General features: G+C 46.0%; 1 protein-coding gene across 1 annotated transcript in view; it reads right to left on the bottom strand.

The window, feature by feature from the left end:
- Positions 1 to 24,386, bottom strand: part of LOC146179448 (uncharacterized) — a 76,476-nt gene that overhangs the window by 39,801 nt on the left and 12,289 nt on the right. The window contains exons 7-9 of the mRNA XM_084579885.1: positions 23,763 to 23,863; positions 20,248 to 20,412; positions 3,184 to 3,343 (exon numbers count right to left, since the gene is read on the bottom strand). Coding sequence (XP_084436011.1) covers positions 3,184 to 3,343; positions 20,248 to 20,412; positions 23,763 to 23,863 — 426 coding nt within the window. The remainder of the gene's footprint in view (positions 1 to 3,183; positions 3,344 to 20,247; positions 20,413 to 23,762; positions 23,864 to 24,386) is intronic.

The following is a 24,386-nucleotide window of genomic DNA, read 5'->3' as shown; positions in this document are numbered from 1 at the left end:
ATCCATTTATATTCTAGTCTAAAGACACTACAAAAATCAAGTAATGCGGTAAAACAGTTATGTTGAAATGTGACCACAAACATAATGAAAACTGGATGGTTTGAACCACATCAGCTGACTTAGCACGTGTGCAAGTGCCTTAATTGAAGTCTTGCTGAAAATAACATACGTACATAAATGATTCTTCGAGAGCGAAAGTAAACGCCATAACAAAAGCAGCATAATAAAAATGCAAATTCACACTCCATGCAACCGCAAAATATGGTCCCCGTAAAATGAAAAATGCTCCCATTGTGATTAAAAAAACCAAATCCAGACGCGGGGAAGTTAACATAGGCTGATGATAGCGGCCTATAGTTTACACAGTTTGGAATAAACTATTATGCAACCAGGCCGGCCGACCAGCGCACTTCGATGCCGAGAGCACGAGCGCAGAGGCGTGCCGCGCTGAACGGCCGCCGAGAACGAACATAGCCTCCTCGAACAAAAAGTTTAAACAGAAGGGCTGCGGGAGGACGCTCCCCGAGCAGCAGGACGGTGCGCGCCTATGCTCAGAGTAAATAAAAAAAAAGGGGGGGGGGGGGGGTCGCAGCGCTCCGAGTGAAAGAAGATGACGAAGCATGAAAGAGGTTTCAGGAGAGCGAGCGCGAAGTGTAAGAGATAAGGGAGGAGGGGGGAGTCGAGAGTGCTAGGAGAATTAAGGTAGTACGCCAACATGACCTTGCCGCACGAACGGAAACGGTAGAACAAAACCGAGTCGTTGCGAACTTAGCGCAAGTATCAAACTGTCAAGAAACGAAAATCGTTTCGTGAACCTCATGCGCGTACAAAATGCAAGGAAACGTAGCACATACATTATTTCTGTTCAAGAAAGTTGAGACTGATGTTCTTGCGCGAAATCTGCGTAACTCGCCGCGACATCTACCACATGTGCGATGTCATTTTGGCAGCCAGGTGAAAACAAGCGCGTGTCTCACGTTTTCATTTCAGCACATTCTGGAGCGTTCCGGCACAAAAAGACACAGAATGCAGCAATCCGGTAGGACACTGTTCCCACAAAGCGCAATATGCGTGAGAATAGGCTTACCTTTACAGACGATTGGGTCAGCCGCAAAGTACGCTGTCCGCCTTCGTATCACCGGCACCGAACCAACCAGTGATATTTCAGCGCGAGTGCAATGTAGTCGGCGCGTATACCTCTTAGTCACGCAGAAAAAAAAATCGTCCATGCCTTCTTCTTTCGAACATCTCAAACATAAAGCGGTGCAGCAGTCCTTCGGCCTGAGCAAAGCAAAAAGAAGCCCGGACACTTGCCGACACGATAAATGCCCGTTTGCGTTAAACACCACATGTAGAAGGCACTTCACAAGCGTACACACTTCTGTAACACATATGCATGGGAAATGCAACACATTTCACGAGGGTACACAATCGAAGAAGCACATTCAGCATTCGCCGAAACGTGGTCGAAACGCACCCCACAATGCTAACGGCCATATTTGAAAAGAGTGTTCGTAGCTACCGGCGGCCTCCTGGCTGTGAAATTTTGTTTCAGTTTCTGTTTAATTTTCAGAAAGCACTCGTGTGTAATTTTAATTTTAGCGTTACTTTTGGTGCTTTATTTAGGTGTTGGGTTATATTAGCAGCGCTGCTTGTGTATAAAAGGCTACGAAGTTACGCAGCCATATATACCCCCAGCATGTTAGGTGATATTGCTTGCCCGTAACACCCTAAGGCATATTCTCCAACCAAAGCACCCCTTTGGCATGCAAGAGGTGATTTCCAATGGCACGAACACTCTAGACTCAGGGTGTAAGGTAGTTTTGAATCAGACAAATGCCCAAAAAGGTGTTTTTGTTTTTACAGTGTAAAGCGATGACAAAAACTGCGTAATGCTGTACATCTAGCATGTTCCCTGTGGAGTCGACATAGACATACGTCAAACCTAAAGCGATAACGTTAAAACAATAAAATCATGCAATACTGTGCATCTACTATGCTCCACGTCTTGTCGACGTCCGAAGTACGTCTGTAAAGGACGTATAGAGTCGCAATCAGAAAATTGCGGGAGGCGGGAAAGCATACCAGTACAGCGTTAACGGTCATCTATTGGCGCACGATTGTTCATTCCTCCCTCAGATGTATCTTTGTGGCCCCACTCTTACCTTTCATAGTGGGTGTACAAACGTTAGACAATTTTTCTATGTTCTGAACATCCTGGGACATCATTCCTCAGATAATATTTCTTATTTAGCAGCACGGAAACCGAGCCTCTTCTTTTTTCTGCCCCCTCCTAGAGTCCATCCCTAAACTGAAAATTGCGCCTAATGTTTTTATTATGATCCTGCAGCATCAAGATTTACTAACAGCATGTGAATTTGTTTGCTGCTTTTTTTTTTTAACTTTGTTGTGTGCACTCTCTGTATGCTGCTTTTTGTTTTCCGTTTTAATATTTTAGTCACATTTTCCTCATTCATTTTTGTACAATGCTTATTTTGTATTCAGTTATTCGGCAAATTTTGTTTTGTTTTTTTTTTGCGTTTGACTCTGTTGAGCAGTGTGCGGACCTGAATAATGAATAAATAATGAATGAATAGATACAGTAATTGCTGTCCTTGATTCTTGTTTTTGTCGGGGAGCTGTTTCGCCACTGCTGAGTCATGCAAACCAGGGTCATACAAACATTGCATGAGATACGATGAAAATAAACTTCAATTGAAATAAATTTACCTATTTTGCATTTTTTAGCAGCTAAGGTTTGTCCAATGCAGCCAGAATTTTCTCCTTTCGTTAAAAGTATCCTGTCAACAGTATACAGTCAACTATGTTCCGCCACAAAATATCTGGAGTGGGAACAAAACTAAATTGGTTGCAAGACTGAAGCCACCAATAAGCGCACAGAACTCTGTCACCAAGACAAGACTCCTTTCGTAATATGCGGCCGAGCGACAGAGCCTTTTATTATTGTTTTTGCTGTACTCAGGAACGTATTCATCCATCTTCGACCGAGCACACAGACCATAGAAAGGAGACCTTCAGCCCTTCTCCAAGTTAGTCATTTGAATTTTTCTCTGTGTCTATTGGAGGAGCTGTACCTGCTTTCAAAACGACATACTTTTGTGTCAGTATTTATGACCGGGCTGTTATAATATCCTCAACAACGTGGAGCTAAACTCCACTAACCGTCGTCCTTGGCAACCGACGCAGGTGAATGATCGTGGTGCTTGCGGTCTTGGCCATGCTTGTTGGACTCTGGCAGGGGCAAAGGTGCCGTCCCTCGGGACGACATGGATGGCGATCCTCTGCCTGATTCGGGTTGCTCACCGGCCTTCATGTCACTCTCCTGAAGAAACAAGCAGAATTCAGAGATAGCTAAAGCGGGCTTTTTTTCTTTCAACGGCGACAGCTGATAAGGACACACTTCTTTGTTCTTCGTGTTCGTGGGTGTAGCATAAAAAAACAAATGCAGAGCACAGAGTAGTGGGGCTCAATATGGTTTGCACTTGTGTGTAGCACTAATGTTCTTTACGTTGCTGCGGCAAGATTGCGCCACTCCTAATGCAACACTGTCAACGATTCTTAGCTGTTTTGAGCTTGACCACAATTACAGAGGCTTTGATTCAAACGTAAAGTTCAAAGGTAAACAACTCACTAATGTGTGTTATGTGGATAAACTGGCCTGAAAGTTCGAACTCAGTCAGGAAGGGACATAGCGCCTGCTAAATGTTGACAATGATTCATTCATCTATTATCATCATCACAAGCATCAGCCTGACTATACCCACTGCAGAGCGAAGACCTCTCCCATATTTCTCCAATTAAACCGGTTCTGTGCTAGTGGCATCCACTACTTTACCCCAGCGAACTTCTCAACCTCATGCGCCCACCTTTCTGCCACCCCTGTTACGCTTTCCTTTCCTTGTAATCCAGTTTGTTACCCTAAGCGACCATCCGTTACCCTCTCTTCGCACTAAATGCCCTGCCCATGTCCATTTCGTCTTCTTGATTTCCACTAGAATGTCAGTAACTTGAGTTATTTCTCTCACCCACTCTGCACGCTTCCTATCTCTTAATGTTACCCCCACCATTTCATAGGATAAATACTAGGAGGGATAAATAATGAAACGTTATGTAAAAAAAAAGGACCTAGCAAACCTTTTATATCACTTGCCCGGAGCTGGGATGATGTACCTGTTTTCAGAAGTCAATGGGAACTAACTCGGCTGAGCACGGCGATGGTTTTCGAGCCAATGCCCGGCAGTAGATCGATATTGAATGCGTCTCGCAAACCTATAGCTTGGCAGCATTTCTAGGCGACGCCTACGTGACAATAACAGAGGAATCGCACGCACCGCTCTCCATCAGTTTGATGAGTCTGAAGCCATTTAGTTATCGAGTTTATAACTTCGTCGGACTGATTTCACTCTTCCTGAATTAATAAATGAATTTTTGGGCCACAGAGTGCCAAACCTAGAGAACGAGCTGAGTCAACGACGGAATTTTCGGACCCCAAGTTTTCGGACGAGCTCGATATTTCGAACGTCTTTGCGACATCGCCACGAACCCCATAAAATCAAAGTATAAGGAGATCTAAAACTTCGGGCACTCAACCCCTCCCCCCCCCCCCCCCCCCCCCACCCTCCGCCGTGAAATTTTCCGGACTTTTTGACGTGACGGAAGGTGAAAAACCACAACTGCGTCATACAAAGCCGCCATTTTGGCTATCCCCTAGTCGCGAAGGAAATCGAAATATATATATATATATATATATATATATATATATATATATATATATATATATATATATATATATATATATATATATATATATATATTGTAATAGGGCGTTTATTGACGCTCAGATGGAGAGCTGTGAGGAGAGGACCTTGCAACGGCGAGCCCAGCGTACTTCGTCTTCGTCGCACAACGCACTGGTGCATGTCGATGGCGGAAGTGCTGACTATCACAGTACATTTTCCCCCCGGGTAAAAAAAGGAGCCATCCTGGTGACTTGTGGCGCGGAAAGCACAGCGGGGTCATAGAATGGCTTCAATCGGTTCACGTGAACTGTTTCACGACCACGGCGACGCAAGTCCGCAGAGGGCGTGACGGGCTCAACTACGTAGTTGACTGTAGATGTTTGCTGGAGGACCCTATATGGCCCTTGGTAGCGAGCAAGAAATTTCTTTGAAAGGCCAGGGATTGTGGAGGGCACCCAGAGCCACACCAGAGAGTTCGGGAGATATGACGAAGCTTCGCCGGTATCACGGAGGTATTTTTGTTGCCACTGATTTTCTGTTGTGAGAGAGCGGGCGAGCTGACGGCATTCTTCTGCGTATGTGACGGCATCGGATAGCGGGGAAGATTCGAAAACGTCAGGGCGGTAGGGAAAAAGTGTGTCCATGGTACAGGGTGGCTCGCGCCCGTAAAGGAGAAAGAATGGAGAGAATCCAGTAGTGGTCTGCGCCGCGGTGTTATATGCGTAAGTAACAAACGGTAGAACTTGGTCCCAATTTGAATGGTCGGTGTTCACGTACATAGCCAGCATGTCACCGAGAGTGCGGTTGAAACGTTCTGTCAGTCCATTCGTCTGAGGGTGGTACGAGGTAGCGGTGCGGTGTATGATGCGGCATTCTTTCAGGAGAGCCTCAAAAGCGTCTGATAAGAAAACGCGTCCGCGGTCACTGAGAAGTTCGCGAGGGGCACCAAGGCGAAGAACCAGGTTTTTCAGAATAAAGACAGCCACGTCGCGTGCGGAAGCAGAGGGCAGTGATGATGTCTCAGTGTAGCTGGTCAGATGATCCACTGCCACGATAATCCAGCGGTTGCCAGCTGGAGTTGTAGGAAGGGGACCGTATAGATCTATGCCGACACGATCAAACGGACGGGCAGGACAGGGCAACGGCTGCAATGAAGCAGGAGACTTGAGAGGAGTTTTGCGGCGTTGGCAAGACTGGCAAGAGCGCACAAAATGGCGGAAAAAGCGGTACATTCCACGCCCGAAGAAGCGTAGACGCAAGCGTGTGTAGGTTTTCAACACTCCGCCGTGGGATCAGTATGGAAAGCAGCACAAATTTCGGCGTGGAGATGACGGGGGATGACTAAAAGCCACTTACTTCCGTCGTGAAGATAATTGCGGCGATAGAGCAGCCCGTCACGAATTGAAAAATGGTGAGCTTGGCGGGCAAGCGCCCTAGACAAACGACCTGGAGAGTGACTTGAAAGAAAGTCCAGAAGTGTAGATATCCACGGGTCGCGCCGCTGTTCCGTGGCCATGTCGATAGTGGCAAGCGAAGACAAATCGTAGGCGCAGATCTCATCAGACAACGAAGAGGGAGGCAGCGGTGAGCGCGAAAGAGCGTCCGCGTCAGTATGCTTGAGGCCTGAGCGATATATGACACGAATGTCATACTCTTGGAGGCGAAGAGCCCAGCGAGCAAGGCGGCCGGACACGTCCTTGAGGGACGCCAGCCAGCACAGAGCGTGATGATCAGTGACCACATAAAATGGTCGGCCATAGACATACGGACGGAATTTGCCGATGGCCCAAATAATGGCCAAGCATTCTCTTTCCGTAACAGAATAATTTGACTCTGCCTTGGTCAAGGTGCGGCTTGCGTACGCCACCACATAGTCTCGGATACCAGGTTTGCGTTGGGTGAGAACGGCGCCTATCCCAATACCGCTAGCGTCAGTGTGAATCTCAGTTGGCGCATTCGGGTCGAAGTGGCGGAGGATGGGAGGCGAAACCAAAAGACGGCGTAAAGTGTTGAAGGCGTCATCACAAGCAGGTGTCCATGCGGAGAGGTCGGAGCTGCTGGAGAGGAGCTGGATGAGAGGGGCAATAATAGAGGCGAAATTTAAGATGAAGCGGCGAAAGTAGGAGCACAGGCCGATGAAACTTCGTAGCTGCTTCAGTGATTTTGGGCGTAGGAATTCGGCAACTGCACGAAGTTTGGTGGGATCGGGAAGAATGCCATCCTTAGAAACGACATGACCTAGAATAGTTAGTCGGCGAGCAGCAAAGCGGCACTTCTTCAGATTCAGTTGGAGGCCGGCGGTAGCGAGACAATTGAGAACGTCCTTCAGTCGGAGCAGGTGGGATTGAAAATCGGTAGAAAAGACAAACGATATCACCGAGATAGCAAAGACAGGTTCGCCACTTGAATCCACGAAGCACAGTGTCCATGAGGCGTTCAAATGTGGCCGGGGCGTTGCAAAGCCCAAAGGGCATGACGTTGAATTCATATAATCCATCTGGTGTGATGAAGGCAGTTTTAGAGCGGTCAGCGTCATCCATTGGCACCTGCCAGTAGCCAGATCGTAAATCCAACGAGGAGAAAAACTCGGCGCCCTGCAAGCAGTCCAGTGCGTCATCGATGCGTGGCAGAGGATAGACGTCCTTGCGCGTGATTTTGTTGAGCCGGCGGTAGTCGACACAAAACCGGAAGGAGCCATCTTTCTTAGGTACCAACACAACTGGAGACGCCCAGGGACTGTGGGATGGCCGAATGACACCACGACGGAGCATGTCGTCCACATGATCAGCAATTACTTGGCGCTCCGAAGCCGACACACGATAGGGGCGCTGGCGCAAAGGTGCGGTTTTGCCGGTGTCGATGGTGTGCTCTACGACAGACGTGCGGCCCAAGTCAGTTTGAGGAAGATCGAATGAAGAAGCGAAGTTCTGCAAGAGGGCGACAAGTTGATCACGTTGCGCAAGTGGAAGATCAGCATCAATAGCATGTTGGAAAACGTCAGAGGGCGTCGAAGCGGTCGCAACATCGTAAGAGCACAGACTAACGTCGAAGGAGGGGGTTGAGTCAGCAAGAGTGGTGATATGACAGGGATCAAGCTCTTCAAGACGTCCAATGCATTCGCCACGGAGCAGGACTGCTGGGCAAGAAAATGGGTTCGAGGCGTAAAGTGCACTCTTGCCGTCTTGAATTTCGAGAACTGCGAACGGAAAAAGGAGGCAGGGATGACGGGAGGCGGCTTCGAAAGGTGTAAAAATCGCAGTCAAAGGAGTTACCCACTCACAAGACAGTGGTACGAGGGCAGCAGAGAACGGAGGAATGTCGGTGTCATGGGCGACGAGAAGTTTTGCAGTGCGGGGAGGGGTATCACAGAAGGGGGCATCACAGAGTGGGGCGAAGGTAATTTGCGCACGAGCACAGTCAATAACGGCTTGATGAGTCGATAGAAAATCGTATCCGAGGATGATATCATGCGAGCAGTTCGGCAGAACAATAAACTCGATGGGGTACAAGACGTCTTGAATGAGCACACGGGCTGTGCAAGATGCGGAGGGGTGAATGTGCTGTGATGAGGTGGTGCGGAGCGAAAAGTCGGAAATCGGAGTGGCCACTTTGCGAATTCGACGGCAGAGCGCTTCACTGATGAGGGAGACGGCTGCACCGGTATCGACGAGAGCGAGAACTGTGGCGCCTTCCACAGAAACTTTGATAACATTAGCGGGACGACACGGAGGACTTGAGGAATTCGAAACAAGCGCAGTTCTTGCCCCCGGAACTGCAACTGTTAGTTTCCCTCAACGGTGCTGGTAGAACGTCGCAGCATTGGAGAAAGCGATCGGCGCCTAGGAGAATGTGATCGACGAGTGGCATAGGTTTGGCGATCTTGTGAGACAAATTGAGAACCGGGCGGAATAATTTGCGAGCGTGAGTCGGTATCGTACGGGTAAAGTCGAATGTCAGGCTGTGAAGGTTGGAGGCGCTGGCGACAAAGGCGTGCAACATGGCCCGGCCGATCGCAGGCATAGCAAATCGGAAGGTTGTCCGTAGTACGCCAAGGTTTCATAGGATGTGGGCGGAACCTTGAGGGTGGGGCTTGGAACGAAGGCTCAGCATGCGGCGGTGAACGGTAGGCAGGGACCTGCACATAGGAGCCAGACGTGGGCGAAGGTGGTGGCCTAGCCGTTACTTGGGCATACGTGAGAGGTGCCGTCACAGGCGGCAGCACGGGGTTGGACGGCAAGACATCAGCGACGTGTTCTTGCACGACACGGCGTATAGTAGGGGCCAAAGATGGAGCCAGTTCAGGAACGAGGCGGCCCGAGTCTTGAAAATGGGGAAGGAGTGAGATTTGACGTGCGACCTCTTCACGAATAAAATCTTTGATCTGTTGATTCAGCGGGTTCCCTTTAGAAGTTGGCGAACCACCCAGGGCTAATGCGGATACGCCTTCGTCGCACACACTGGAGCGGCGCCTAGAAGCGCGCCGCTTGCGGAGCTCGTCGTAGCTCTGGCAAAGCTTCACGAGTTCACTAACGCTGGTGGGATCTTTCGCTACCAGCATCTGGAAGGCGTCCTCAGAAATACCCTCTAGGATGTAGCGGATTTTGTTCGCTTCCGGCATGGCCGGGTCGACTCGTTTGCAGAGATCAACGACGTCTTCTATGTAGCTGGTAAAGGTCTCATCAGCGCGCTGAACACGATCGTGCAAAAGTTGTTCGGCACAAAGCTTACGCACTGCTGGGCGGCCGAACACTTCCGCGAAATTCTTTTTAAATGTCGACCAAGATGACAGGTCAGCTTCATGGTTGCGAAACCAGAGGTTCGCCACGTCCGTCAGATAGAATATGACGTTACTCACCTTGTATGAGTCATCCCACTTGTTGTAGCTGCTTACTCTTTCATACGACGACAGCCAGTCGTCGACATCTTGGTCGGCCGTGCCACTGAAGAGGCAAGGGTCACGCTGGCGCACGACGCCAGAACACATGATCGTGTGTGGAACGGCCGGCAGCCTAGAAGTGGACTCGTCTTGCATGGCGGTTGTAGAGGGTAGTGTACGGCTTCGCAGTTCCAGTTTGGATGGGATCGTTTCCGGCACCTCCGCCAATTGTAATAGGGCGTTTATTGACGCTCAGATGGACAGCTGTGAGGAGAGGACCTTGCAACGGCGAGCCCAGCGTACTTCTTTGTCTTCGTCGCACAACGCACTGGTGCATGTCGATGGCGGAAGTGCTGACTATCACAGTACAATATATATATATATATATATATATATATATATATATATATATATATATATATATATTATACTATAAAAATGTATATTATATATAAAATATTATACTGCATTAGGAACACTGCACTGCAGCAAGAGTTGACAAAATGTTTCGAACGACCTTAAGTGAAATCCTGCCAAGGAGTTAGAAGTTGCCGGCGCAAATATTTCGGGTATTGCAAACGTAAATTCGTGTAGGAGGCAGTGCTTCGAATTTTCGGAGAGCTTCTACTGTGTCCTTATATTAGTGCTGCATTACGCCGTTATTTTTGTATTTCGCGGGCTTTCTCGTTATAGCAGCGATAAGATATGCGCTAACGATAGGTTCTTGTAAACATTAGGGGCTGCTTTTTTTCAACACGATATACTACCTCTGGACTAACCTTTTTTTTTTCTCGGAGCAGTGCCTAGATAATTGACTAATTTCCACTAATTAGCTAGGTGTGGTGAATGAACATGTACTACAGAAAAGCCACCCCATGACACTTCACAGCAAACAATTGCTTTCGCTAGCCAAGGACATTTGTCTGTTTTATGCCCTTGCTTATATTAGCTGGATACCTGGCGTACATGCTACCAGAAATATTGAAATTGCTCTTTCGGCAAGATCACTCGCAGCACCGGCGTTTCGTACAACTTTTAATCCTTAGAACTGTTTCCACTTTTCCTACTTCCGCGAAGGCCTGTAAGTGATAGTGCTTCTGAGACTTGTCTCCAATATTTCACTGAACTGTTTTTAAACTTTATACACTGTATTGAGTTAAGCTCCCCAACTACTCTTACTCCAAACGGAATGAATGTAGTGCTTGTTATATTTGATTCAACAGCCCACTTGTATGTGAAATTTGAATAAATTATTCGCTTAGAACCGGTTTGTTGAGTTCAAAGTAACTGAAGTTTTCGCAAAAAATGAAATCAGAATCTATAAATGGATGGTACATGCAGTCTATAACCGCTTAGCGAATCTAAATTACCTAGCAGAATCTCGGTTCATAATCTGCGGAGTAGATCCTCAACTCGAGGTACTCGTATAGATTTCAATCTAGCTGTAACGCTGGAACGCCATTATGTGGAAGACAGGTCGATAAAGTCAAGCGTGCTTTATGTTGTCCCCTCCTCTAGCCAAAATATGGCTTATAACTTATACGTTATGCTAGCCCTTTCTGCACACAAAATAACCGTGTTAAATTTCGCAATGCAGCAGCCGCCTATTATCAACGGTCATCTTCTTTTAAAACTGTATGCATAAAATATGTCGCAGAGCCCCCTATGAGCATCCAGTAAGCAGCATCAATCGTATCAGTACAGTATAAACACATGAGCTCAGCTTAGTATCTGAAGTACAGCAAAAGCGCTGCGGAAACTAAGGTGAGCTTAGAGAAACAAGAAAGCACGCGGTCAGCCAAGAAGGACCCCATTCAATACTACACGCACTTTGTCAAGTGATGCGCATGCCTTGCAAATAAGAAAGGCTAGGTGACGACGTGAGCTAGTTTAGTCCATAAGTGTAGTGTAGTGTAGTGTAGTGTAGTGTAGTGTAATGTAGTGTAGTGTAGTGTAGTGTAGTGTAGTGTAGTGTAGTGTAGTGTAGTGTAGCGTAGTGTAGTGTAGTGTAGTGTAGTGCAGTGTAGTGTAGTGTGGTGTAGTTTAGTGTAGTGTAGTGTAGTGTAGTGTAGTAAAAGTTGCCTGAGAGCATAGTGGTCGAGCAGCTATCCCTTTATCCGAAGCAAGTAAGCATTCTTTTCTGGAATAATTCGTTCCTCCCAACGCGAAAGCAGCAGAGCGTATTCGCATCGTCAGCGGGAGTGTTATAATGATTCTGGGGAACATTCCCGATAGTTTATCCAGGCCAGAAGGTAGCAGTCAGTAACATTTATAGATAACACAAAGACAACTTTCATTCTGCCATGAACAGGCATCTCTAGGGCGCTCTAGCAGCCTTTTCGCTATGTACTGGGTTGCAAAGAGAATGGCTACAATAAGGAGAAGCCCCATAGACAAACGAGCGCTGAAAGCCTAAGAACCATGAAAAGAGCAGGCGCGTAATATTTAATTTTGCCTTTTGCACAATACGCCACTCCAGCACTCTGATTAAGCATCCTCGTGCAGGGCTCTAAAGACAAGCTACGGTAAAAGTCTGCTCCAGATTCTACGTAACGCCGAATAAGCATCAAATGCGGCAATTTAGAGCTGTCTAAAAGTGTTGCCTTTACAGCAATTCTGCACTGTCGAGGTGGCTAGACCCAGAATTCAGACATCATTTTTGAAATAAGGAAAGATCGAGATTCTTCAAGATTGAAACGCTTGACATCAAAATTACTAATCTTTAATTTTGTCTGGTCACCCACTTAACTCGTATAACGTTCACAACTTAAGGGCTTCTGTGAGCAAGGGAACCAGTTAGCAGAGCTACCTGATTCGAAGCATGCTAAGCCGGCCTTTAGTAATAAAATTTTATTAAATGCCAGCAATTCCACATATTTTTTCTTTATAATCTTGCACTGCCTTTACTTTCACCAGCGCTGAAGATTATTGAAACACAAATTGTCATATTTGGAGTCGACATAGTCGTCATTTTCGGCTTTCTCTTCTCCAAATGCAGCTGTAATATTTTACTACAAACGTCAATGGCTGTTCAAGTGAACAAGAATATCCTATAAAAACAACCTCTTTGCAAATTACAGCAACTATCTTTCGCGTCCTGCCGACACCGTTGTGCAACTGAACATGTCTGTACAAGCAACTTAAATAAAGGTCCTCGTTGTGAACGCAGCGCCGCATCACACAGCTTAACGAAAGGATCGAGCATTTTTCATACGCATCCGTAATGCTCTTCCAGCTTCAGTTGGCGTTCTCTGGCTTAGCTACCCACGGCGACACCGTCTAATAGGCTGCGTTGAGGGAACTGAAAGAAAGCTTTCGTACAAGTTCGTCGCTCTAAATATACATAATACACATAATAATATACATAATAATATACATAATAATATACATAATAATATACATAAGGAATTTGTCTCTCCTCAGAAGGCTGTCGGCAGCAGTTTCTAAGAGTGAAGTGGAAAAACAGCAGTGCCGCTTGAGCAAGGGAGGCCTACTGCATTAGGCACTCCTGCTAATCCTACACAAGGTGCTCCGCTCTTGCATACAGGCTTGGGGAGTTTAGCAGCTGCTTACCTTGTTTGCGAGTACGAAGATTGGCTCCTGACTGGGACAGAAGTGGTGGGAACGCCAATATGTGAGTGCCTAGGTAGCTATGAAATTTAAAGGCGGCCAGGTTCAACACACTCAACTTCTTCTTCTGGGGACAGCAGGTACGTGTAGGCACGAGCCATGAGAGCATGGGAAAGCTGATTACATCGAGGCTGGAATAAAAGGCACACAGGATGAATTACGAAAAAGACAACGATGAACTGAATCATAACACGCAAGTAAACACGTAAAACGCTGCGAATGCTATCCGCACGAATTCTTTCTCTGACTGGTACGCCGAAATTTTAAATTTTTTATTCGGATATGTGGCTTCCCCTTTCTAACGGACGGGCCTGTGAAAAAAAAACCTAAATGTCCTAGCCTAATTACCTGAGCGTCCCTAATCTACAAGCCTCAAAGAGATTTCTTTCCACAACGTAAGGCCTAATTGCGATCAATTAACAGCAGAGTCCCAGGAAATCTTCTTCACTAGCTGTGTATCAGCGAGTTAAGCGGTGACTTCAGTGCTCAAGTGTCGCTAAAGGCAACCTAAAGGTGACACACACCTACTGAAGGCGGGGAAATAACTATCAAAATAATTACGGAATCAAATTCAGTGAATTATAAGCATGAAATGCTTCTAGCTCTAGTTATCTTCAGACTTCAGTGCACATGAAATAATACCAAGAGTCAACATCCGGCGTCGATTCTCCATCATCCGGGCACTGATTTCTCATCGTCCGAGCACCGAAACGTAACCATCCGGGCATCAAACAAGGTTTCACGACATTCATTCACTAGGTTTTATTCACAAGGATGACCTGAAGCCTAGAGGGAAAGTGCGTGGGTTAGGTGATGGTGAGGGCGACCAGGCGAGGTCACTCTCAGGATTTCGCGCCCTCATCAAGGATGGCGCCACGGTGCCACACATTCGCGCTGCCCGGTGCCGGTCTTTTTTAGTGGCTGTGATCTCCTTCATCTCGACGGCGGCGTTCGGAAGCAAGATCACCCCGAAAACAGACACGCGTGTGCTGTGCGATATCTCTGCACGTGAAAAAAAAAAAAAACATGTGGTCGAAACTGACCGGAGCCATCCACTACAGCGTCTCATCCCTTATAGCCGATTTCGATTTGGAAAATCAAATTTCCCATACTTACCTAAGTTTGCAAATCCTCGTAGAAGACACTAAAAAAGGCGTATTTCTAGGACCCAATGGTTTCAAAGTGGCACACTTTGAATGCTTTTGATAGAGCGACTATTGCAAGGATAAGCACTAAGGTGAGGTAAGCTTACCTTACCTTACATCAAGGTAAGAATATCTTAACTTGGGTCCGCTCGGCTGCTGCAGCTTTCCTTCAATATACAACTAACATATGCATGGAAGAGCGCAGGAAATCATCACTCCTGATCTGATTAGGCCAGCACATTTGGAAGCTACTCCCTTCTTTGTTTACAATTCTTCCCTTTTGTGCTGCGTTTCTGCACCGATACCTTCTGTCGTCTTCTTTCTCCGCACTCGAGGCATGGGGGCATGACTGATGATAACTGTGAATAGTCATCCGTACAGGGGGGATCAGAACGATGCTGTAGCGCAGATGAAGGCGAGGCATTGCTTCGGGGTCGTTTAGTAGATTGGGCCTTCACTACAGGAAGTGCAGAGTTATCTTCAACAAGTCATTTAATAATTATATCACTATATTTTAAAAATACTTACTCTTTCTCTTTCTACCTCTCACTATACGGTTACTATCTCCGCTTCCTAACATCTCCAAATGAGGACTTCGCATGGGTGCACACTTCTTGCGCCAGTATAAAGTTCGGTCTGTGCGTTTTCGTCAGGGATACGTGCATGTACATTTCAAATGTTTTTTTATGCATTGCAAAACTAAAATTGGTACTTTATACTTATGTCAGTGTAAGCCACGCTACTGATGTGCTCGAGCTTGAACCAAAGTAGCCTTAACATGTCTTTTATGAAACGCGGAGAAATTTTCAAAACCAGGGGCTAACTCCCTAATATTTGGCATCACACGCGCAGAGTCGATCTAGAGCGTTCGAGCAGTCTTGGAGGTAGAAATAAAGCGAAATACTGGCCTTCACTGATAATACCTGCGCTCGCGGGAAGGCAAACAGACCTGAGAAATGCACAGGCGCAAGTTCTTTGCCAAGTACAAAGAATCCTAAAAAAAATTCCCTTATTTCCTCCGACGCAGACTGCTCGAGCGATCTAGACAAGTGTGACTGACTCTTTACACGACGCTGAAGTTGCTTAAGGCATCTGGCTGTGTATTTTACCAAAATGAACGATACCTCTGCCTTAATGAGCTGCGTCAAAAGATCGCACACAGGCGGAAAGTTACCACAGGAAAACTCTGCAACGGCAATAGCGGCTGTGTGCTCTGTGTCGTATGACGTACCAGATGTCCATGGCTGGGACAACGCGCTAACTATAAGCATTCTATCGGCGTAACGAAATGAAGTCTTTATTGCGCTTTTTTATGCCCACGAAAAAGCGAATAACTTCGAATTGACAATACCACGAGTACTTTGCGGTCACCGAAATGCAGAACCATCACAACTTTCGGCTGCACCAAGTTGAAAGCTGACAAAAAACTGTTGATGTAAGGCACGGGAATCTCTTACAATGTCGGACCACGTGGAACTTTTTTGTGTGACTTTAAACATTCCAGATAAATATGATAGCATTTCTAGCCAGAAATAACGTTCCAAATCAGCGTGCCGGATGCGGAAATAAACTTAAATAAGCTTTGTGGCCTCACTTCCTTTTCTATCCTGCACGTTTTCTGTGACTTCTAAAATACTAACTTGAATGACTTATTAAACCAAATATCTCTAAAACGCAATTTCCATTAGGGCGCTGTAGATATCCTAATTACGGAGTGATGGGTGATTTATTTGGCATAGGGTTTAATGTTCCAATGGCCTATGAGGGACGCTTTAGTGAAGGGCTTCGAGTAATTTGGATCACCCGGCCTTAATGTGCACTGATATCGCCTTTAGGTAATTTGGACCACCCGCAGGCCTTAACGTGCAGTGGCATCGCCTTTGGGGAATTTGGACCAACCGACGGCCTTAACGTGTAGTTATATTGCCTTCAGGTAATTTGGACCACCCGAAGGCCTTAACGTGCAGTGACATTGCCTTTGGGTAATTTGGACCACCCGAATGCCTTAACGTGCAATTACATCGCACAGTGCACGGGCGCCTTGCTTGGCTCGTCAATCGAAAAGCGGCCGCAGCGGCCAGCATTAATCCCGCATCATTCCGTTCAGCACTCCAACACATTACCCATTTAGTCACCGCAGCGAAAAGAGTGTATCTGCACAACGCAAGGGAGTTTTATGTTAATCAGTATAAGGCCTAGGAATTAATGTGAGCCGGCAAAGACGTACAGCACGTATTAGTGGGGCATATTGTCATTCTTAAAACTGTTAGCCAGACAAGCCGCAGCGCAGAACTGAAACTAAGTCGTGCTCTCCGCAAATACTGCGATATATGCAAACGTCAGGAAAAATGTCAGAAAAGACTGTTATAGAAACGAGAATCTCTCGCAGACGTAGGCTGTACACAACCAGAAACATCTTCCGAGCTCGATATAAGAAGCGACAGCTATCTTTAGGAACCGAGAGAATAGCCTATAAGCGTTGATGACAAAGCATAGGATTTATATTGCTGCGTAGTGATCCTCAGAGCTGAATAAATACTTTTTTAGAGAAGCAGGGGTTTCTTGAAAGTGGCTCTGTTAGCTATCCTTCCCTAAAGCTGAACGTGGGCCTATATGGACCATACTTTTCACGTTATATATGTCGGCGCACCACGGTACAGAGGGCTGCTATTGCGAAAATTTTAATTTCGCAATTAAATAAATAGTAGAAGCCAGTCGGGTGACTGTATCGACTGAGCGGGTTGCAAATAACAAACGTGGCCGCTTCCGCACAACATCACAATTTACCTTTTAATCAACTCAAATATTTGTAGTTCGGAATTATTAATATACACTGTACAACGCAGGTTTCACCACAGAAGCAAACTTTCAGGTTAGGCGATCTTGTGAGTATTAGTCCTGCTGAGCACATCCTCGTTCTCGTATATACATGCGTACAAGTCCCCCTGTACGATAAGATGCACACTGTGCGCAGCCGCCAGCTGACTTACTCCGGGGAGCATGCATATATAATACCTGTTTAAGTGTTTCCTTTTTTTGTTTCCCTAAGCAAAAATATTGATTTACGTGAAGATAATGCGACTTCACAACGCTCTAACCACCAGAGACTGCTCACCGAACATCGCAATGCGATGAGTTGCGCCTGCAGAGCTCACGTATACATTACCAACATTTTTATCTCTAAGCTAACGCGCTGTAAGCGTCGCAGTTATCAACGAATACGCAAGTGCAATTTCAAAACAGAGTACAGGTTCCCAGGCGCCTAGTGTTTCAAACGCGCATCACATTTTCGTCATCGGCGACAATAAATGTTAGAAGAGGAATGGGTGGGCAGGGAAGAAACGTGTCGAATAAGAAACTCAGCAAAGTGAGGAGGCATATAAATACCCGGAGCACGCCGAGAAAAGCCTGCACGCACAAAAAAAAAGGAAAAAAAAAAGAACTTATAGAGGATAGACGGTAGCTGGTAGGAACAAATATGGCAAGGTGTGGAAAGATGCGAGCCCTCAGTGCCTTCCAGTCCAGTTAGTTTTTGAGTCCAGTGTAGGAAGATACTGTGCGGTTGCTGGGGCTCGCGATAGACCCTGCTTTGTCGCGGATTTGATAACGCCCGATCTTGTCCTTGGTTGCCATGGCAATGGTGAACGTGCGGACGCGGTCGTTGTAGTAGGAGCTGCGGTCTAGGTCCAGGGGGCCCCACATGGGGTCCGTCTCCAGGGCCTTCCGCAAGTCCTGTGCCATGGTGAGAATTGAGGAGCCGTCTTGAACATACCATTTTTAGTCGCTATTTATGAGGTTATTATGCAGTACATTAATCTTTTTCTGCCGCGGGCCCACTGCATATAGCAGAAGTTTCTTAGCTTCAAGCGATTTACCATTATTGATATCACAACTAGGCAATTTCTTTTAGCAGCCAGCAAATACAATGAATGATATTTCTCAGCTCACAGTCCTTGTCTGTGTTCCGGTTTCAGATTTTAACACGATTTTTTTAATGGGACAGTATTTTTATTTTCACCACAATAAAATCCCTCCGCCATCAGAGACGAAGTTCTCCGAATGGTTGAGACAGTGATGACATCAAACAGGTCACATGATCATGAAGGGTACATCGCAGGTCAACACTACACACAACCAAATTTAAAAAAAAAACGCTCTTAATTTTCTGATTGGTCAAGGGCGTAATGACGTCATAGAGGTGAGATGACCCCGAGTAGTCATCCTAGTGCATCATTCACAAGAGTCAAATTTTATTATGACCGCATTAGCTTGCCCCCAAAATTTGGGGTCTTATCTCAAGCTTCTATGGGTCTCGGGCGATGGGATGATAAATTTAGAAAAAAAAAACCTGATTCCAACAGGCAAAGGATGTACAGCTGAGAATTGGAACGCTATCGATATCGCTATTAAATATTCTTATCTGCCCTCATAGTTTCTTTTTCTTCTTGATATCCAGTCGCCAGTCAGTTTTGTAATAAACACGTTATTTCAGGATTTCTAGTTTACTGATGTGAAAAAAAAAATGGTATTTCAATTTTAGGATCTCGCACCACTATAGACCTTTGTACGAAATGTTTTGATATGACAGTAGAAAGTTAACCTTTGCCGTTGTACGCTTGGATATGCCAACGATTTTGCTTCCAATGAAAGCTGGATATACCTACTGCCACAAAAATTACCTTTCCGGATTGAAGACTCAACTGAGGATATAAAAGGTTAACGGGGCACTTCCTAGAACATGTCAGTTAAGTACATGAGGCCCGTAATTGTGCCTCTCATCGTCCAATTAACGACATCCTAGAACGCAGTGAATACAACTGAGCGACGCGCGGAAGCCAGAAGTAGGTACGCAAAACGTCCGGAGAATGCGCAGGAAACATCCCAACTATTACAAAAGCTACTCATACAACTACTATTACGCAAACAAAAATGATATGTATGTATGTATGTATGTATGTATGTATGTATGTATGTATGTATGTATGTATGTATGTATGTATGTATGTATGTATGTATGTATGTATGTATGTATGTATGTATGTATGTATGTATGTATGTATGTATGTATGTATGTATGTATGTATGTATGTACCGTCTGTTGCAGAAGTTTGCAGCCCAACGCGCCGGGCGGAGGAGCAGTATCGCTCCCGAGAGGCGGCACTGCCTGGTGACGCAGTTATAAAGAGGGAGGAGGCTTGTTCTCTTCCCCTCACCCCGCGGCTAGAGCAAAGATCTGCGATATCAACCGCAGGCTGAGGGGAAGAGAACAAGCCTCCTCACTCCTTATAGTTACGTCACCAGGCAGCGCTGCCGGGCGCAGCGCCGCCTCTCGGGAGCGATACTGCTCCTCCGCCCGGCGCTTTGGGCTGCAAACTTCTGCAACAGACGGTATGTATGTATGTATGTATGTATGTATGTATGTATGTATGTATGTATGTATGTATGTATGTATGTATGTATGTATGTATGTATGTATGTATGTATGTATGTATGTATGTATGTATGTATGTATGTATGTATGTATGTATGTATGTATGTATGTATGTATGTATGTATGTATGTATGTACGTACGTACGTACGTATGTATGTATGTATGTATGTATGTATGTATGCATGCATGCATGTATGTATGTATGTATGTATGTATGTATGTATGTATGTATGTATGTATGTATGTATGTATGTATGTATGTATGTATGTATGTATGTATGTATGCATGTATGTATGTATGTATGTATGTATTAGAACTGAAGGGGAAACGAGGGTCTCGTTATGATACACGAATTGATGATTGTTACGATGCCAACTAAGTGTTCTCATGGGATGCGACGCACCTTATCGACGTCAATCCAGTGGCACACTGCCATGACCGGAACGGGGAGCAGACTGACTGCGCTGGACACCCACACGAACAAGGATGCCCAACGCGGGTACGCGTAGTCGCCGATCACCAACGACCCCGAAGAAGCTCCCTCGCTCACGTACAGAGCGGCGGACACCTGCGTGGAGCAAAGTGCACCGGTGACACCTTCTGGGGAGACTAGATATTAATGCCATGAATACTCAAATTAAGTCAGGAAAAGGCATCATTTCGCAAGACAAAAGTTTACGCAAATTTTACGCGGCGTGCTTTTTATGTCATAAGTGATAACTAAAATCTCAGTAATCAGAGTTACGCGTTGGGCCGGGTGTGTCTCGTCGACGACACTAACACAGTAAAAAATAAACGACGAACGTGGCCGAAAAGGGCAATAATGAAAGCCACTAAATCTTTCTCTTGAGTCAAAATTAAATCTTGTGGCTGCTTATGGCAGCAGGAAAAGTTGGCTGAAGGCTTAGCTTGGTTAAACCTGGAAAATTGCGAAAGCAATACCCTTGGCTGCGCCTTGTTCGGTGGCTGCGCCCTGACTAGTGCGAGGAGCCGAGCCACAGCCCCATTTATCCTCCTAACGTGCTGTCACAAACAGCGAGCGCCCTCTCTCGACTGCGACACAGCGCCGTGTAAGGACTTGCCGCCACCATCCGATGGCGCGAGCTGGGTCTGGCGTGACGGTCTCTCGGTCTGGCGTGACGTCACACGGTCACGTGAAAATGGCGTGACGTCACCGCTGCGGCTCCTGTAAGGACTCACCGCCACCATCCGATGGCGCGAGCTGGGGCCCCGTCTCTCGGTCTGACGTGACGTCACACGGTCACGTGAAAGGTCATGTATGGAGGCGCCACGACACGCCAAAGGCTCGAAGTGCTATCAGTACTGCTTTCGCAATAAAAACTATGTACATACACTTCTTGCTTTAATTCACCAAAACTGCAGTGCAATGGATGATAGTTCAGCGCAGGGTCTCGAATCCCGATGCCTGCACTTGCAAACTGACATACGTTGGATATGTCCCCAGAAGTAGACTTCACTGCTACACAAAATTAACCTGCGTAAGAGCCAAGATTGCAGAAAACAAAACGCAAAAACACCAAAAATAAAGCCAGCTGCTGCTGTCTTATTATTAGCGAAACTTTCAGCGAAAACGAAATGCCAAACAGCGCCTTACTGCGCGGCGCGCCACAGTTGCTTTCGTATAACATGGAGTCATTTCAAAAATCCATTGTTGCTTTAATCTAATGTCCAAGAACATTGTTCACACTATATTTTGATGTGAGCACAACCTACCGTTCTGCTTCATTTATTGAGCAATAGAAGAAGCCGAAATGAAGCTGTCGGTGAGACCACAGTAGCTGAGACTTCAGTTACGTAGGCGGTTTCGATTTACCCGAAGGTAAGAATTGAAAAATTAACAATATGATATAATAAATGGATAAATGATGAGCAGAGAAATTACAACGGAGTTGACTTGATTATTCAAACACAAGAGGATGCTGAATGGGCACGTTGGGAGTGGCGCCTTTTAACGCAAATAGACCAGGACGACGGCGCTAAATACCTGCGCATTCCCTTCCTTTTGTTGTCCTGTGTTTGCTCTGAACTACAGAACAGTTCAAATTAACAGCATGGCCCTGATCAAAGCCACGCACTACTACAGAGCTCCTGCAAACTGTCCTACACTAAGTGGTTTGAGCACAAATATAGGCTGCGCTGCACACTACACCGAGCACTACTGATAACAATGCTCAACTTTGTCACAATTTTACCATGACAGCGTATAAAAAAGCTTGATCGACAGAAAGCCCAGTGGCACCATCAGCTTGGCTTGAAGATCCTGACTGATCGTATTATGGCATCAGGAGAACTAACGCAGAAATCTGGGCGAGTTGGTGAACGTTCATGATGTAAAAAATAGCGCAAGAAACACAAGAACAGAAAGGGCGGCGCAGACAAGCGCTGTCTGTCAAGCAAGTGCGTCCTTGTATTTTTTGCGCTATTTTTTACATCATAGGCATCAGAAGACATTACTGGAAAGGAAATAGGGATGTCAAGAGCTGGAATATAGTTTCGATTCCAGGTTCGAGTTTACGGTTTCGAGTTTCAGGCTTCGAGTTTCGGATCGCGAGTCAGACACGCTACCCTTGCGACCCCTGAAGTATGCTAATTCGCCCGTGTTAAAAAGCATCATGTTCGTGACACAATCTTGTTGGTGCTTGCGAAAAGGGTGTGGCAGGGAACAAAAAAAAAACGCACTATACCTTCAAGGTGAAATTATGATTCCTCAAAGTTTTAAGGCAAAGGCCTTTCTAGGCTTATGGGCAGCGAAAATGTTCGCCCGAACTGTAACTTAGGAAAACAAAATCTGCCTCCAGCGGAAATCCAACCACATTCCCACCGAGCGCGCTAACCACTACGCCACGCCAGTCTTTTGTTTCTTCTATCACCTGGCTTTGGCCCACGATGTTTCACAAAAGGAAACCCCGATAACAACATAAAGAGCACATGGCTATGTACAGCCGTGAGCAAAGGTGGTGTACAGCACTCAGCTGGTGGCCCAGCTCAAGAAAACCGCATCTGAACGCCGTATATAGCAAAGCGACAGGGACAGTGACAGCGCCACATACGTAGCGATAAAATGGGGCACCACCACGATTGCCTCGATCCAAGATACGCGGTGGTAGATGGTGTTGCATGCAGATCTTCTGAGCTCCGCCATGGGCTAAGTGTTGTACAGCCCTTTTGCTCACGACTTTGCATGCATGTTTTCATGCCCTGTCCCAATTCAATCCCCTCACTTTCCACGCCCTCCTACCCCAACATGGCGGGATTGGTTAGCCTCTGACCAGCTGCAAGATCAGTTGGCCTTTGCGACCCTGGCCCAGTACATTCTTTACGCTTAGTAATGTGTTAAATAAAGTTAGTTCTCCCCCTCCTATGAGATCATCATGATCAGCCAGTGTTAGGCTGGCTTCGTGACATAAGAACTCCGGGCTCATTAGAAACCAATCGTAATAATTATTGTATAATATGAGGATAATAGTAGCGATGATAATGAAGATGCGTGAAGTTGATAGTTCAGATAGTGATGCTGATGATGACAGTAGAGACTGAAATGACGATGGAGCTAATGAAAGCAGTCTGTAGAGTGGATTTCACCATTTTCACTCTTTAGCAGGCTTAAGCACCATACTAGTAGTTTTTTTTTTTTTTCACCAGTACCGCTTCTTGTAGAACTGTCCCCAAGACATCGAAGAGCACAGCACACTGGGTAGCTAAACCGACAAATTAAATGGGGCGCGAACGTCTTAAAGTAAGGCCGAGTGAATTTTAGTTTCAGCTGTCACGTTTAGGTAGCTAAATCTCAAAAAAGCGGTTGTAGTTATGTCCTACAAATATACCATGAGACTGTGTTTCTTTGTAGGGGCATCGAAACCTCCGATGTAAGCGTATGATCCGACAGGAGCAACTTACCAACAACGCCATAGGAACTGTGAAGGCCCAGGAGTAGATCCAGTACACGCCGACCGATTCCTTGATCATGTGCTCCAAATCGAAGCTAAGCATCGTTACTCCTGGAAAAATGGCGCCCAAGGAAGAACACATGCGCATACTTTCAAATAATTACCAACACGCTATATTTGCAAGGTCTTAGTGCCATCAGTAATCCCGTCCCCCCCTCCCCCCCCCCCTCAAAAAAAACAATGTAAATTGTAAAAAGCGTATGACATTAGCTTATATTCAAAACGCTCCTAATAATGATGTAATATCTACTGCAGAGCCATTTTTATTGTTAATTACTTAAGTAACATAATGTCTACTGCCCCTCCGCACTTAGAAAGGCAAGAAGCAAGTTGACTGCCTAGTAATTTAAGATTAGCTATAACACGCGATATTTTTTTTTTCTGCATAATGAGAAAGCTTCGGGGTCACGCATGTCTTACATTGGCCTCTAAGCTCAGCTAATAACCTGTCATTACACGACACTGTTTTGATATTTTCAGACTGCCGTTCTGCTTTTAACTGGTGCAAGATAAAACGATATTGCTATTAGTGCATGACGCCTCAAATCCGATACTGACACGAGCGTTATCAAGT

The sequence above is a fragment of the Amblyomma maculatum genome, chromosome 9 (genome assembly GCF_055883805.1).
Source record: "Amblyomma maculatum isolate TAMU_Amacu chromosome 9, ASM5588380v1, whole genome shotgun sequence".
Classification (NCBI taxonomy): domain Eukaryota; kingdom Metazoa; phylum Arthropoda; class Arachnida; order Ixodida; family Ixodidae; genus Amblyomma; species Amblyomma maculatum.
Note: the sequence above shows the minus strand (reverse complement) of the source record. Positions and strands in the feature narration are given on the sequence as shown.